Raw genomic sequence first — 18,482 nt, 5'->3', positions numbered from 1 at the left:
ATTGCACAGTGGCATGATGGGTTAAAGCGTTCCGGGAAGACAGGGATGCCGTACAGGATGACCCCGCATGGAGGATAACACAGTTCAACTCCTTGCTTCCCTGTTGGATGATGATTGCCGATGGACTGAGCATGAGTTAGCAGCGGAAGTCTGAGTATGTCACAAAACTGTGCTCCACATTCTGCAAGACATTCTGGGCTACCGCAAAATTACAGGGCGTTGAAATTTCCGAGGTTTAACAATGGCACCGCTATGCAGTTGCACAGGCCTTGTTGGACCGGTATCAAAGGAAAGATGACGACTTTCTTGGACGAATCGTCGCTATGGACGAAACCTGGGCTCACTCATACAAGTCAACCAAACTTGAAACGTCAGTCAAATGAATGGAAGCGTCCAGGTTCTTCTCGTCCGAAGAAAGTGCGCCCTACACAAAGTGGTGTGAAGGTGATGTTCATTGTGGTGTATGACATTGGTGGGGCAATACTGCACCACGCTGTACCTCCAAGGCAGACGGCAAATCCGGACTACGTTCCTGCAGCACCACCTTCGTCCAGCCCTCAGGAGAAAACGACGACACTTGGTGGTACAGAACCCCATCATTCTTCATGACAATGCAAGGAGTCACACCGCTGCTGCTGTCAAGGACCTCTTTCACTGCTGGAAATGGGAGATTCTGGAACATCCACCGTACTCCCCCGATATGAGTCCATGCGATTACGATCTTTTCACCAAAGTGAAAGAAGCACTGTGAGGGACCTGGTACAGTACCAGAGATGAACTTAATCCGTGCTATAGGGCGGACAATATGGAACATCAACAAAGATGGACGCGCTGATGGTGTACGACGCCTTCCAAACATTTGGCAAAAGGTAATAAATAAGGGGGGCGACTATATAGAAGGTACGTAAATGTTGTACCCCTGTGAATAAAGCCATGTCAGAAATATCGAACTGTTGCCATTACTTTTTATCCAGCCCTAGTATTTAGCTCAACAATGTAAAAAATATATTAGTACAAGATTAAGTTACTAGCAAATTATAGAGCAACCAACTAGAAAACATCCTCGTGGGTGGAAACTAGAATGGAACATAATTGGCGCGAATTGCACTACGAGAATGAAACCGAGTTTTGAATTGTAATAATGAAACAAATTCTAATAACAGGATATTAAAATACTAGCTGTACCCGTGCACTCCGCTGCACCGGTTAGAAATAAATTGAAAGTAATTACATAATTAAAATAGGACATTTGATCCAAGGAACACTCGTGTTTGATAGAAGGATATATCGTTTATTATGTTAATTTAAATTGTATTAAAAAAATTAAAATGCGATCATTTTGATCCAGAGACCACTCATTCGGTCATAAAAATTATTTTAGGAAATACAGGAAACGAATGTACAGAATAGCCTATCAAGTTTTCTGTGCATAAGAAGCTATTTTAATCTTACCTGTCCTCGATTCACTCAGAAGTGACTGTAATAACATTATAGCATTATGTCCATCTAGAGAAACTACACTTTCCAATGGTGAATTAATAATTAATTATACAAATCGGTTAATTTAGCTTCCGACATTACTTCATACAAACACAGAAACATTTTTTGTAGGCTATGTTTCGTAGCTTTCGATTGTTGTTGTCCAAGGCCCCTTATAGACGAAGTCATTTATTTTTTATTTCATTACACCGCCTTAGATGGCATTGTTATTGTAATTTTGAAACTCATTTATCTCATTAAATATCGGTCCTATCAAAATTTTGCATTGAATAAAACTTATCGGAAATTATTTTCAAAGAAACTTTTGTTATTAATATTTGTCATGAAAATTAATAATAAGGGAGATATTTCGATTTATTTAATTCAAGCCCTCTTATAACCCCTCTTTTAAATAAAATATTTTGAATGCCATATAGCCTAAATTCTAAGTTACAACAAACTTAATTTATATTCCAATTTTCATATAAATCGGTTCAGCCATTATCGCGTGAAAAGGTAACAAACATCCAGACAGACAGACAGACAGACAGACATACAAACAAAAATTTCAAAAAAGCGATTTTCAGTTTCAGGGCGGTTAATTATATATGTTAGGACCAATTATTTTTGGAAAATCGAAAATTGCCAGAAAAATTTCGGCTACAGATTTATTATTAGTATAGATATTAAAAAAAGTGTAGTAATGAAAATTGTAGGCCTACTAATATTTTAAAAATAACTTGAATTTGGTTGTTACTTTTCATGCCCTCTAAAATTACAACCCAACGAGTGATGGCTTAAAGAAATCTAACAAAAAAGGTCTACTGGTGTCAGTGGCAGATACCTACAATGGCGATCATGTTGAAGTTTTATAATCAATTATTGTTCCAGTTGCCCCTTTCTGCCATTCATATGGTAATTATAGGTTATGTTTACTATATCTTATATTCATAAATTCGCAATTATAAATTATAATTAAGCATGTCATGTATGTATGATACCCGGCACATTCAATTTGTCTGTATTTTAATACTACAATTGAGTACTGAATTATATTTGTATTTATCTACTACCTAAGAGATGAAGTAACACAATCGTTCATACACTAATTTCATAGGAGTGGTATGATAAATATTCTGTCTACAATTAAGGAAGGTAGATGTGATAAATTAAAATCACAATGTAAATTCTTTTTTATTAAACCTCAAAATTGCTTCGATTCTAAACTGAAAACGGTGATGCGAAAAGATTATGTTAACATGTAAAATTCTCTTCACATTATAATAACACAGTTTTGTAATTATTTCTGCAACAAATTATGCAATAAGAAGTAAACGGAACTTATGGACATATTATGCAGTAAAGATATAATATAAGATTTCACTGAGCTCCATACACTGAAATAGAAAACCGGAACATACATTATCGTCAGTTCGGCAAAGGGTCTGTGCTGTGACGATAGTAGCAATTCTGGTGATCAGCAACTATGTATGCATATTTATTAAATATTGAGCTTCGCAACTGTATATACTACACTGTGCCCATAGTATGGTTCCATTGCTTCATCCAGAGCGAATTTATTCCCTAGTGAGACAATGAGACTTCCAAATTCATGACTGAGATGTGTAATAAGTAGCCGGATCTTATATATTTTGTCTTCTGGTGTTGTTATCATTCAAGTGAAAAAATCTGTGTACCTGAGCGAAGGAATTTCTTGACATTGCGTTGCTCACAAGAGCATTGTTAGTGTCAGGTTGACTCTACCAGTAGGTACATACGATGATGCATAATTTTGCAGTATCCAGATAAAAGCAAAATTGCTATGTATTTGTATACATCTTCTGCAGACAACTGGATTTTGAAAAGCTTTTTTGATGCATATTTTACACTTTCTCTAACAATGTGTTCCACAATGGCATCAATTATATGCCTGAATATATCAATTGATGCAGTATTATTGTGTAAATTACTTATATATCTAGGAATGGAATCAGGTATTTTTGGAATACTATTATTAGAATGCAAAATTTTCTCAGTACATTGTCTGAACTTTTTTTTATAAGTAGGTTATTTTACGACTCTTTGTCAACATCTTAGGTTATTTAGCATCTGAATGATATGAAGGTGATAATGCCTGTGAAATGAGTCCAGGTTCCAGCACCGAAAGTTACCCAGCATTGGCTCATATTAGGTTTAGAGAAAACTCCGGAAAATACCTCAACCAGGTAACTTGCCCCAACCGGGAATCGAACCCGGGCCACCTGGTTTCGCGACCAGACGCGCTAACCGTTACTCCACAGGTGTGGATCCTCTCTGAACTTAATCTACTTTGACTCTCTTATGTCTTTTGTGTTTACTACTTTTGCTTTTCATTGCCTGTGTTTCGTTATGGTCTGAAAGTGAATCTTCCTTAACTGTACAAAATTCCAGTAACTTGGAAAAGTTTTCACAAATATATATCGCATCTCCATTTCCTGACTCAGAACACCTCTCCATAAAATCTAGAAAACGTTCTTCCACGCCCTCCTGGTCACTTCCAGGACCATCTTGATCGCTATCTAGACCAGGGACACAGAACTGGTGAGAGAGGGGTGGAAAGCATGCGGAAAGCATTGGTTTCCCGTCCACAGTCCACCGACGTTGAATGACGTATCTGTGGCCTGTACGCAATCACTAAGACAGACACTGAATACAAAGCTTGGTTTTTAGAATTATATTTAATTGCAGCTCATTCCTTATATTTGCAATTATTTTAATTCATTGCTTAATATATCTGAAAACAAAAGTCTTAAACTTATCTCGTTCCCTTGTATGCTGTATTAATACACCACAACATGACGTTAGCAATCAATTTTTTAATCTTGTGAACTTGAATGTAAATACTTCAACCGCATTTTGGTATCAGAGAAATGTATTATAGAGACGAATATATGTGACAGCGAAGATTGTATGCAACCAAAATTGTACATGTCCCCACAATTCTCTACTAACAGCAGACGTTTTCTGCAAGATTATAAATACAGTAAAACCTCGATAAGACGCGCCCGCTTATTATGCTATCCCGTATAATACGCTTTTTTTGTCCAGTCCGTGCACATTTCATACATAACGCCTTTATAAAATACCCCGTTTCTTGTGCTCAAGTCCCGCATAATACGCTGTTTTTATGGAATATTTTCGATGTAATTTTCAGCAATGTACTGTAACAGCAATGAAACCTTTTTGTCACTGAACTCACTGGTGCCATTAACCTGAAAAATATTGGTATTCGACCCTTTACCTGCGCATTTAAACCTTCATACTTCATACCTCAGTATACCCCACCCTCTTGTTATGCTCTCTTATTAGACTCTTTACCTGTGCGCTTAAAGCCTACATACAGTTACAATACCTCACCCTCTTGCTAACCATCTCTCTCAAACAGCATTCCTCACTCGGCCGTAATAAAATTGTGGCAATTTTTGCTGGGCAGTTTGTTGTCCTTTTGTGTAATGAAGTGTCTGTGAATGTCATTACAATGAGTGTTAAACGAAAAGAGCTTTCTGTGTCGGAAAAATTGGAAATCTTACGAAAGTACGATGAGAACAGTACTCTTGCTCAGAAACAACTCTCTGATTCATTAGGAATCCCATCATCGGCGTTAAGAACGATAATAAAAATTCGCGACTCAATCACTACAGTGCGACATCGTCTGGAGGATGTAATCGCAGAAACTGAAGAGTGGTAAACATGAGGACTTGGAGAACACGCACACGGCAAACAACTATAAAGGGCTTTTTTTTTTTCCGAAAGAATTAAGTACAGTACATATTGTAAATGTCTTCGACATACAGTACAGTAATGGAGTAATACTGTATTACCTTTCATGAATCATGTATTTCAATAAACAAAAATGCTAACAGATACTAACAGAACAGTTTAGATCAATAAATTTTCAAGTGTTCGAAGAAGTTCACGGACTGGCAGACAATGGCAGTACAAGAAGAATAGACGTGATTGCCATCCCGACAAATAACAACAATGGCTACATCATCGATTCCACTGTTAGATTTGAAAAACAAAAGAACCAACCTGAAGATGTAAATAGGGAAAAAAACGACATCTATGTTCGTACCGTTCCATATTTCATGGACAAATACGGTCTACAACAAATTGAAGTAATAGGCCTTATGGTTGGAGCGCGCGGAACTATTCCCGGTTTCTTCTTCCAGACCTGGCAACGTTTCGGCCTACAGAGGAAGGCAATTGGTGACATCGTTCTTGCAGCTCTGAGAGGATCAATATTTATACTCCGCAACCATCTCTACGGTCAACAATGATCTTCCACTAATTAATTAGTAGCTACTTATTTATTCAGTCATTTCTTGTGATTGTTGTAAGACTCCCTTCAACTTAAACATATGTATATTATTTATGCTTCCAACTGCCTATTGCTCAATATGCTCTGTCTCTGTGGCAGCCTGTTAATACAGGGAGCTGTTATCGTTTAGATAAATAAATAAAATATAAGTCAAAATTACTATACCTGCCTAATACACGGTCCCGGTTAATACGCGGTTCACACCCGGTCCCTTGAACAGCGTCTTATTGGGGTTTTACTGTAATGTTCAGCAACACGTTTCTGAAAATCTTGAATGTGGCTAGTTCCATTTGTTTTATTTCGCGTGAAATATTTTTCTAATATTAGACTATGTAAAATTTTCGTTGCAGGAAGAATTCTATATTGGTCAAAAAGAGCAGGAAAAAGCAAATCTGAAAGAAACTACTGAGCAGAATGAAGTCTTAACTAGAAGGTGAGTATGGTGTTAAACTCCTCACTTATTGTTTCATTCACTACTTTTTAAAATGATGAGGGCATTAATCAGTAAATTTGAGGAAGATTTCTTCTTCCACGGAACAATTTCTACAAGTTTGTCAACTGTGTCTTTTTTTGTTTAATTGATATATCGAAAGATGTGTTTGTTCCTATCGCAATTTGGGCTCTTAACCAATCTTCTCTTTGATGCACCAATACAGTATAGCAGTGTTTCTCAAACTATGGTCCGCGGACCACCTGTGGTCCTCGAAATCTGCCCTTGTGGTCCTTCAAAAAAGACAGAAGAAAAAATAAAATTCGAACGAATTGCGTATCACACTATAGCTGAAAATCTCAGAGTTTGAAAATGACACATGGCAATCGAATTTCACTTTTTCTCCCAGTACAGACATTTTATGAAATTTATTACCCTACCCATCTATCGACTTCCCACTCTACTCTCAGCAACAAAAGAGGGATTTAAAGCACTATATAGTGGTATTTCTCGACATATTTTCCCTGCACATCTGGCGCCGCGCCTGTAACCCAGCCAGGGACCACCCGAATTCATAACAGAGCACCAAAGTACCGAATCTTAATTCAATTTTAAAATATATGTATACTGGTATTAAAATATGCTACGAAAATGATAAATTTGCTTTCGAAGGGAACAAGAGTAAGGTGGTCCGCAGAACTGTTCTGACTTTAAAAAGTGGTCCCCACTTCAAAAAAGTTTTAGATACGCTGCAGTATAGCTTTGTTAAATTTCTCTAATATTCTTAATATTAGCACAGTCTAGTGTATACAGTCACGAAGCTCAATACGTAGTAAATATGCATCCATAGATAGTTGCTAACCATTAGGATCGCTAATATTGTCTCATTACAGACTATGCAAAATAGTACTAGCACAGTCTATTGTTCCTAGCACCCTCACAACTCAACTTCGTGACTGTATATACTAGACTGTGATATTAGTCCAAACCCATGCAGAAGAGAAGACAATTTCCTTCCAGTGGCGTATACTGGTTAAAGGGTTTGGGCTACCGCTGACCCTATTATTACACAAAATATATCTAACAATTACTTTAATTTTAATTACTGTGGTAAAATTAATAATACAAAATTATTACATTATGTTATATTATAAACTTTTTCTTTTGTAATTTCGTTGGGCTACCGCCGGTAGCCCGCAAAATACGCCCCTGTTTCCTTCCATCATTAGTTTGCTTTGTGGTAGATTGTGCATTCACAGGACTGGTGGTTGCCTGTTTGCTCTAGGTGTGCAGCAACACAGTTATCTTATCTGTAGCCTAAAACTTATCACTTCTTCCTTTTTTTAGGAATTCTTTTTTTTTAATTGGGTTATTTTACAACGCTGTATCAACATCTCAGGTTATTTAGCGTCTGAATGAAATGAAAGTGATAATGCCGGTGAAATGAGTCCGGGGTCCAGCACCGAAAATTACCCAGCATTTGCTCGTTTTGGGTTGAGAGAAATCTCCGGGAAAAAACCTCAACCAGGTAACTTGTTCCGACCAGGATTCCAACCTGGGCCACCTGGTTTCGCGGCCAAACGCGCTGTCCGTTACTCCACAGGTGTGGACTTTAGGAATTCTCTTCTATGTTGTTGAATATTTGCCCACTTCTTGGGCTTTGACTGCTTGGGAGCCACGTTTTTCTTCCATTACATGATGTGTCTTGACATTAGTTATTCTAAGGAATCCACTCAAATAGGTTTTTTTTTGTGGGCTGATTGTTGTGCCTTTTTCCGTCAACTTGTCAGATGCTTGATTGCCTTCTAATCGAGCACGGAATGGAATCCTTGGAAGGGTATTGTTTCACGAAGAATAAATGCTCAAGGGCTTCTCTGGTATTATGTATTGCCAATGACTGAGGTGGTTTATTTGAAGTAGCTTCATGATTCACAGCCATGGAATCTCAAAACACCACCTATTCCTGATATGCACCAGGTCGATATGTGAGTTGTGTTAGGACCAAAGCAATAGTCTCAGAATTTCCATCGAAATTTGTCATGTTCCGTCTATCAGTTGCATAATGAGAGAAAAGACTGTAATGCACCACAATATCTGCTATACAAGTTTTCTCTATCATAGACAGATCATCTTGATATCTGACATCACCATTACGATATAGTCCGTCAGGGAAGTCTCTCTGCACTGGAGATAGTGGAGTGTATGCGGTAGTAACTGCAGTTATGTTGGTAGTAGCTGGAACTTACGCTAGGAACAAAACGTTAACTGTGTACTACTCATCACAATTATAACGAAGCTGGAAGTGATTTCCTCGTTCTTGAAAACACAGTTCGACTCTTTTACACTTATTTCCAAACACTTCTACTAATGTTTCTTGAGTAAACAACTGCACATAATTAATTATATTCGTCTTAAGTTCAACATTGTCTCTCTTACTCCATAGGGATTTTCTGAAGACCAAACCCGTGAATTCTGAGAATTTACATAGCTGGATAAATTAAACCATGCTTCGTCCGTAAAGGAGGTTTCATTTAAAACGACAAGTCCATGCCGATTTATAAATCTCTGGAACCATTCACAATACCTCACTCTCTTTTCGTAATCACTTTCTTTAAATTATGAACTACTTTAATTTTATAGGGGTACAATTGAAGTTAGCTTCTTACAGCCTTATGTGCTGTCCACTTAGAGATCCCGGCCTTTTGTGCTATTTATTATTGAATTTCCAAGTTTATAGAACCCTATTTTACCCGAAGGTATATTAAGGCTGTAAATAAATCACACACGTTATAGCCCTGTACAAAATTATGACATACAATACATATATTACATTAAATGCGTATGACAATAAAAATCATATTTATATTATACAAATACGTAGATATAAGATAAAATAGATATGATATATAGAAATAGATACACAATATATGAAATGCAGACATTTTACATACAGTACTTTCCCAGGACATATCACACACAGACTTGTTACTTAAAAAATAATTAAGTAAGCATTTCGTATATACTGTAAATTTTATACTGAACAACATGTAATTTTATTTATCTCAACAATAACTCTTCACTCTCTACAATTTAATTTCACTCCCGTCAACAATGGGATTTGCTCTCTGCACAGCAACACAGCATTCGTTATTGCACTCCACAAACGACAATGACAATTTACTTGGATTATTGAGAACAACAATGAACTGATAATCTTAACTAATATTCACAAAGCACTATTTACAACACAGAACTGTCAGTTCTCAGTTCACAGCTCGTTTGTCTTGGCTAGTTCTTCTAGCTCAGTCACTCGCGTTCACAGAATCTCGAACCCCAGACCTTCAGAGACGATCCGCTGCACTTTGAACTCAGGTCCCCCAACTGCGGTCCACTGCACTCGAACTCCGGGCTTCAGGCTCCACAGTTACGGACACAACTCAAGTCACGCTCTGGTCTCGAAGCTGGCTTCACTGCTACACAAGGCTGTCTGGCGTGCTCTCCACCGACTTTAACTGCACTGCCTTACTAACTGACTGACTGACTGACGTTCACTTGCGTCTTCTCTTTTATAACCAAACTATAGTTAAGAGAAATTTCTACGGGTGTCCTCTCGAATTATCTGTATATCTCCACTTCGACGGACTTCTGGACGATTCGGGAGGGTCCGTCCCCCCTTCATTCCACACGTAGCAGTTTGCTTCCTTCCTCATTCGGCAAGTAGCAGATACGCGCACAACCTCCCCTCGCCGCGTTGCCGTAATACACCCCCTTCCTCCGTCGGTCATGAGATTGAACCTCACGTGGCCGTCACAGTACATATTACTTTTAAATAAAAATGATATGAAATAGACATGACATACAAATGCATGTTCAACACAAAACAAACATAGACATATTATATACAATACACAGAAAAGACAAATAAAAAGGAAAATTACATAATAGTACATTATGGAACGAGCCTAATGGTAGTAATTAAGACGCGAGTATGTTTGTTTATGAAACGAACGCAAGCGAGTTTCATAATTTTCATATGAGCGTCTTAATTACCATTATAGGCAAGTTTCATACGACTTTTTATGCTCGACCATATTTCTAACTTGAAATTATTCAGAAGTATTCATTTTATTTGCATCTGACAGAAGATCGGAAGTGACCTTGTTCATAGCTCATAAATTGTGAGATGTGCGCAGACGCGAAAGTATTGGTTTTTTCCGTGGAACAATAATGTCATTTACCTTGATGTAATGTAAAGAATAACATGAAATAATTTTGATATAACCTGGAAATTTATTTAGAATTGAAAAGCGAGATGACAAATTGAATTTATTTGAATATTATTTACAATTAACGCTAATTATTATAGTAACTGAACATAACCTTCTGCGACAGTATTGGATTTCCAGCCTCCGTGACGTTTCCCTCGTTGTCTTTCGATTGCATATCCGAGAATAATCGAAAACCTGAACTTTAATGAATAGGTGTACTTTAATGACATGCATTAAAGGACTGCTACCAGGTGTATAATTACTACATTTCGGCATGATCGAGCATTGTGATTATTACTATTATTATTATTAATAGTAGTAGTATTTCCTTTTCCATAATCGTACCTATTTTTAAGAAGGGGGACAAGACTAACTGTAGTAACTTTCGAGGAATATCACTTTTGTTGACGTCGTACAAAATTTTGTCGAATATCCTTTTGAGAAGATTTACTCCATATGTAGATGAAATTATTGGGGATCATCAGTGTGGTTTTAGGCGTAATAGATCGACTGTTGATCAGATTTTTTGTATTCGACAGATATTGGAGAAAAAATGGGAGTATAAGGGTACAGTACATCAGTTATTCATAGATTTCAAAAAGGCGTATGACTCGGTTAAGAGAGAAGTTTTATATAATATTCTTATTGAATTTGGTATTCCCAAGAAACTAGTTCGATTAATTAAAATGTGTCTTAGTGAAACTTACAGCAGAGTCCGTATAGGCCAGTTTCTATCTGATGCTTTTCCAATTCACTGTGGGCTAAAGCAGGGAGATACACTATCACCTTTACTTTTTAACTTCGCTCTAGAATATGCCATTAGGAAAGTTCAGGATAATAGACAGGGCTTGGAGTTGAATGGGTTACATCAGCTTCTTGTCTATGCGGATGACGTGAATATCCTAGGAGAAAATCCACAAAGGATTAGGGAAAACACGGAAATTCTAGTTGAAGCAAGTAAAGTGATAGGGTTGGAAGTAAATCCCGAAAAGACTAAGGTTATGATTATGTCTCGTGACCAGAATATTGTACGAAATGGAAATATAAAAATTGGAAATTTATCTTTTGAAGAAGTGGAGAAATTCAAATATCTGGGGGCAACAGTAACGAATGTAAATGACACTCGGGAGGAAATTGAACGCAGAATAAATATGGGAAATGCGTGCTACTATTCGGTTGAGAAGCTTTTGCCATCTAGTCTTCTGTCAAAAAATCTGAAAGTTAGAATGTATAAAACAGTTATATTACCGGTTGTTCTGTATGGTTGTGAAACTTGGACTCTCACTTTGAGAGAGGAACAGAGATTAAGGGTGTTTGAGAATAAGGTTCTTAGGAAAATATTTGGGGCTAAGAGGGATGAAGTTACAGGAGAATGGAGAAAGTTACACAACGCAGAGCTGCACGCATTGTATTCGTCACCTGACATAATTAGGAACATAAAATCCAGACATTTGAGATGGGCAGGGCATGTAGCACGTATGGGTGAATCCATAAATGCATATAGAGTGTTAGTTGGGAGGCCGGAGGGAAAAAGACCTTTGGGGAGTCCGAGACGTAGGAGGGAAGATAATATTAAAATGGATTTGAGGGAGGTAGGATATGATGGTAGAGACTGGATTAATCTTGCTCAGGATAGGGACCGATGGCGGGCTTATGTGAGGGCGGTAATAAACCTCTGGGTTCCTTAAAAGCCAGTAAGTAAGTAAGTAAGTATTTCCTTTTATTGCAGCCTGTTTTGCTCTGTTGCATGTTAGATTAATGATAAAAAAGTAGAACCTGAATATATATATATATATATATATATATATATATATACACAAACAAAATTAACACATTCATATACCCTTTCTAATTGCATTAACTACAATTTCTCTTACTATGGCAGAAACATATAAACTAGCTATTTACAGTGAATTGTGAATATGTGATATGAATTTCTGAAATTCTCTTGAACAGGATTTCTTTTTAAACATAAAACACAGGGGTTTTTCAAATTGTCCAGAACATGAGATGACATGTGACATGTGATAGCCTTTTGTGCTAATTTGCATGTTGATTTTGTAGCAATAAATCCGAGATTTCATCAAGTTTTTCTGTTATTAAAATTGTAGACTGCCAGTTCTTGATGCATCAAGAACCGACCCGGTTCCATGGAATTCAAATCACGTACAGAATCGCGATTTGGGCGCCTGGAATTAGGAAAACGCATACGAAATTTCTGTTTCACATTTTCCGTAAACATATCACCTTCGCGAAAAACGTACTCCACCAAAAACGCTTTTTCTTCAATAGAAAGCAATTAGACTGCAGTACACCCAGTCTGCTCTCAACTGATACCGTTAGCTAAACAACCCCCACTCAAGGATGTGGCAATGACCCTGCCCAGCTGATGCTACCAACATAACTGCAGTTACGAGCGCATACACTCTGCTGTCTCCAGTGCAGAGAGCCTTTTCTGCCGCACTGTATCTTATAAAGAAAAGAGACTGACTGTGCTTTGTTTCCACTTATCTTAACATTTACTTATTTACCCAATTTCACTCATTATACTAAATTTAGCTAATATAACTTGTTTTACTTGTAGTAGTAGTAGTCGTGGTGGTGGTGGTGGTGGTGGTGGTGGTGGTGGTGGTGGTGGTGGTGGTGGTGGTGGTGGTGGTGGTGGTGGTGGTGGTGTGGTGGTAGGTAGGTTTATTTTGCCTGGCAGAGTTAAGGCCATGAGGCCTTCTCTTCCACTCAACCAGGTTTCAATAATACAAATACATGAGATACAAAATTTGATTACAAAAGAACACAAAAGAAAATAACTTAGAAAATATTATTCAGTTAATATACTAATTGGAGAATACATATGGGTGACAAGACATAAAATGTTGATTAGCAAAGTCCTACTAAATGGCATACAAACACAAATGATTAAGTAATATATGAAGATAATAAAAAAAAAAGAAAAGAGAAAAAAAAAAGAAGAAGAGAGAGGAGACAAAAAAATAACAACTTGGTCATTTAAGACTATTTAGAAACTTCCGCAAGAGTCTAGTTCTGTTCATTAAAGACATTTCTAGAGTGTACTTAAAAGATTTTATACTCCGACTGCTCCTGATTTCCTGTGACAAGGAATTCCAGGAACGAGCTGTGTGTATTGTGAAGGAAGCAGAGTAGAGAGATGTTTGATGGAGTTGTCATGCTATAGTCGCGACGCTGTTATTCCCAGCGTGACTCCTCCTCTTGGCTTACGTCTTAGGAAGTGAAGGCTCTATAAAGTCTAGGAAGGTAGTATCGTTCGCCATTTTTGTTCTTTCGTTGCCGAACTACCAGACGAGGGATCTATTTACCGTACCGTTAAACATTATCATGTCTTAGCTCTTATGATAATAAATCAAACGCACTGTAATTGAGCAAATAATTGAGCGGCAAATAACGTTCTCGCGTGCTTTCTGCGAACCCAACGAAAGAGCCAAAATGGCGGGCGATTATATTAAGATTTATCGAGCCTTAGGAAATGGATCAGCGAATCACAAGACGCACATGTTTAAATGTAGTCGATTGGCTGCCGGAAATTAGAGCGACTGGACTGTAGTTTTAATCAGGATATATAGGAAATCTGTCTGGTTCCTTAATTTAAATTCAAGATTAAATTAATTACAAACAGAACTATAGTTGATTTATTGAATTTACTAACATGATGAATTACTTACAAAAAGTATCTATCATCTTCGTTCTTGTGTCCATCAACTGATGCCATAATTTCTTCCCAACTGTCTTGAAATATCTTCTACAATCCATGTCTGGTCTTAGACAATGAAAATCCTAACAACCGTGAAAATTTCAACAATAGTGAGAACGCGAACTTGAGTGGAAAGGGTTTTTGTATTTTCAACAGCCGCATCTCACGTTAATGTCTTGAGAAAATCTACAGCATCATCATAATTAACACAGAATACACTCCAGTTACACTGCAGTTACGAGCGCATACACTCTGCTGTCTCCAGTGCAGAGAGCCTTTCCTGGCGCACTGTATCTTATAAAGAAAAGAGACTGGCTGTACTTTGTTTCCACTTATCTTAACATTTACTTACAGTGAAACCTTTCGTTACTGACACCCCCAAGATATGAACACTCTTTATATACGGACAGATTTTTATGTCCTAACTGAAATAATATAGACATAATGATAAATTCAACTCTCGTTTACAGACACTCTCAGACACTGACACGGACAGCTGTTTGACAGTTCTAAAGCTTGCTTTACCTCCTGACTGCGGACAGAACTTGGATTTCAAGACCCAATGTGTTATAAAAATGGAAAATTTAGTTTTAAGGACTGTACACAAATTCCTTCACATGGAAGAAGACAATAACGATTTTCTAGGCTACCGCTAGCCGAGCCAGCTAACCCTTGTTTTGCTGGAAGTGGGTGGATAAATAAATTCATAAAATTTTATTTAAAGCATGAAGGCTATACTATAATTTTCATATCATTCAGACGCTAAATAACCTAGATGTTGATACAGCGTCGTAAAATAACCCAATAAAATTTAAAAAATCTATCCTGAGTTCATAGCTAGGTCAGCGAATTCTCTTCCTGGCTAGACAACAGATTTCTGTACATCTTATTAACTTCTTTTTCGACGATTTTATATTACGTTACAATATTTCTAAAATATTTTCCAAGATGATCATAGGTTAGAGAAAGTGCTACATCAAAGCCTTCTTCAGTTACAAGCCGGAGCCATACGTCGTAATTAACGTCTACTATCCAGAACACGTGTTCGTGCTAATGCCGATTTTCAATGTAAATTAATGTTACAATATAAGTGTGTGTCGATGGAATTATGTTCGCGGTCGTACCAAACGTTAATTGTTGATGTATTATAAACTAAGTGTTTGTTGGCGATAAAAACAAGACAACAAATGAAAATATGGCTGCAGTCTTTGGAAATTTTTACGGTTATTATTAATGACAAAATGATTGAACAATTCTTCTAAATATTAAATATTGGATTAACTACATTTTTATAGTCTTATTTGATGTTTGTGGTGTATCAGAATTGTAGCCAAATTGTTGGGTCTCGCCTGCTGTATCAATAAAATTACGCCTTGATTTTCAAGTTTATTGTAAACAGCTGTTTTGTGATCCCATAAATGTCGCAGTTTTGTTGAATATTCAGAATGTCTGCTATACGTCAGAACTGTCTATATTTGTAGATGCATACACTCACCTTGTTTTCAAGGTTTGTTGATTAATATTATTTCTTTTGTAATAAATTAGTTATAAACATGCTTCTTTTCACTTCGTATTTACAGGATTTAAAGTTCACCGAGTTTACGCTAATTGGCACATACTTAATAGATAATGGTGTGTTTTATTACGTATTATGTTGAAGGTATGTTTCTTCATTTTTTCATAGATCTTGATACTTGGCTTTGGCCTATTTAAAATTATATTTTAGAAAATTTATAACAAATAATTTAGGATAACAGTATTGTTACGGTTACTGGCGAAGTTCAAACTAAAACTGGCTTCCTGGGCTTCTGAAATATTTGTAGAAAAGCACGACGGGTAATCACATGAAATTAAAATGTATATGATATCCTAGACCTTTCACGTTAGAGTGAAACAACATAAAGCTGCAAAACATTGTGAATTTACTACCCACATAATGGTTAATTGATTGGAATAGGGTACTGCGAAAGTACGTCGTTATTTTATTTATTTTTGGTGCAAGTAACATTTCTTTAAGTATTTGTTTATTTTCCTGTGTACCATCAATAAAAAAGACGTATGCTTTTAATTTTTTTTAAATTATAAGTGGTTGTATGCAAGTACTTACACGGTATTCTGAAACTCAAATAAAATACCATTTCGGATTCCGTAATAAATTACGTACATGAATACACTGAATCTTGATCATATGCACTTAGTTTCGTATCAATTAATGTCGAAAATGTACATGTGACAACGAAATCAAAGCACTTAACGTCAAACGTCATGCCTTTATTTCGCCTCCACCCGCCTCCACTCAGCGTTGCCAAACCTACCCATGCTCTGGCTTGTAACTGAAGATGGCTCTGGCTACATGGTAGTCATACCCTGGGTCACAACGTCAGTAAGACTTAGAAATCAGACGGTGTTATTGGAATCCACTGTACGTCAATAATACGGAAACGAAACCAGACATTTTCTTTTTCATTGTTTAAAACAAGTCCGTGACAACAAATTTCCTTTAATCCAGAAAGAAGGAATAGAGCACAGAATTAAAGGAAAATAATATTAACAACTTCTGAAGAAATTCCTCAAGCACAAACAAAATTTTCTGTCTCTTAATTTCTTACAAGCTATGACTATTTACCTTGCTATCTTCGTATCTTTTTCAATCCTACGCGACACCAATGAAGAAGTGAATATGGAACATTTTAAAAGATGTGCATGTGTAGAGAAATAAGATATATTACTTGTATTACGAATGGATTGGAGTGCAGGAAGGACAGTGCCCACATTCACAAACATCTACGTGTTGCACACATATAAATGTTCAGTACTACAGCTTGAGATTTTGAGTTTAATTATTAAATATTTGATATTATATATCGGAATTGTATAATATTACTATTCTACAGAAATGCATTATTTGGTTTCAGCATTGGAGATAGCAGTCATCACAGTGGATTGAACCCTTTGGAATGCGATGTTTGTGGAAAAGTCTTGTCGAGCTCTTGGAGTCTCAAGACACATTCACGGATTCATACTGGAGAAAAACCGTTTAAATGCAACATTTGTGGGAAATGCTTTACGGGAATAGGTACCTTGAAAAAACACGAACTTATACACACCGGATTGAAGCCTTTCAAATGCGATGAATGTGGAAAATCTTTCTCACAACAGTGGAATTTCGAAACACACAAACGGATACATACTGGAGTAAAACCTTTTAAATGCAATCAGTGTGATAAATGTTTTTCTCAACGCACGAGTCTAAAAAGACATGAATTTACACACTCCGGTTTGAGACCTTTCAAATGCGATTGTTGTGAGAAATCTTTCACTGATGTGGGTGTCCTGAATGGCCATAAACGTGTACACACTGGGGAGAAGCCCTACAATTGCGATGTTTGCGGAAAATTCTTTCGTTATCTTGGAGATTTAAGAGAACATATCCGCCGACACATGGGAGAAAAACCGCATGAATGTGATGTTTGTGGGAAGAGATTCTTGCTTTCACGAAATTTGAGAATGCACCTTTCTCTTCATTCTGGCGAAAGGCCTTGGAAATGCGAACTTTGCGGAAAATTGTTCACACTTCCCTCGTATTTAAAGGTGCACTATCGTCAACATAAGAAAAAATTGAAATGCGACGTTTGAGGAAAAGTTTTCTGCACGCACTAAGTGTGAGGGAATATTTAAATATATGCAAAGGTTAAATTATTGCGTATGCGGCTTTTGTGGGAATCCTGGAATACTTACGCGTGTACACCGATGAGAAACCTTATCAATGGGATATTTGCAAGAAATATTTTTCGAAAAGGAGTCTTGTCAAATTGCATACTTAGTACACACTCGTGACAAACCATTATGTGCGATGTTTATGTGTGGTAAGTGCTTTACGAATTCGTCAAATCGCAGAAGGCATGACAATGTGTACAAGAATTAAATAGTGAATTTCGATGTAATGACTAGTGTTCGGATTTTTATGAAAAGTCTTTTATTTTCTCAGCGATTGGAGACTATACATATTTGCAAACCTGTACATTCTTCAAGAAATATAATAGATCTGTGTTGTTTTTATAAGTTATCAAAATGCAATTTTATATTTTCCAGATTAAAGACAATTTTTTTTAATTTGGAATAAGTTCTAGGCTATTTTCTTCACTTCAGATATTTTTATGTGTCATTTTCACGTTGTCTGGTTAAATTTTAATTTACATGATTTTTTATATATATATA

General features: G+C 36.7%; 1 protein-coding gene across 1 annotated transcript in view; it reads left to right on the top strand.

The window, feature by feature from the left end:
* LOC138691431 (zinc finger protein 665-like) overlaps positions 1-18,482 on the top strand; it is a 54,074-nt gene extending 35,592 nt beyond the window's left edge. Inside the window, exons 10-11 of the mRNA XM_069813357.1 lie at positions 6,190-6,272; positions 17,180-18,482. Coding sequence (XP_069669458.1) covers positions 6,190-6,272; positions 17,180-17,900 — 804 coding nt within the window. The 3' untranslated portion in view covers positions 17,901-18,482. The remainder of the gene's footprint in view (positions 1-6,189; positions 6,273-17,179) is intronic.

The sequence above is a fragment of the Periplaneta americana genome, chromosome 16 (assembly GCF_040183065.1).
Source record: "Periplaneta americana isolate PAMFEO1 chromosome 16, P.americana_PAMFEO1_priV1, whole genome shotgun sequence".
Classification (NCBI taxonomy): Eukaryota; Metazoa; Arthropoda; class Insecta; order Blattodea; family Blattidae; genus Periplaneta; species Periplaneta americana.
Note: the sequence above shows the minus strand (reverse complement) of the source record. Positions and strands in the feature narration are given on the sequence as shown.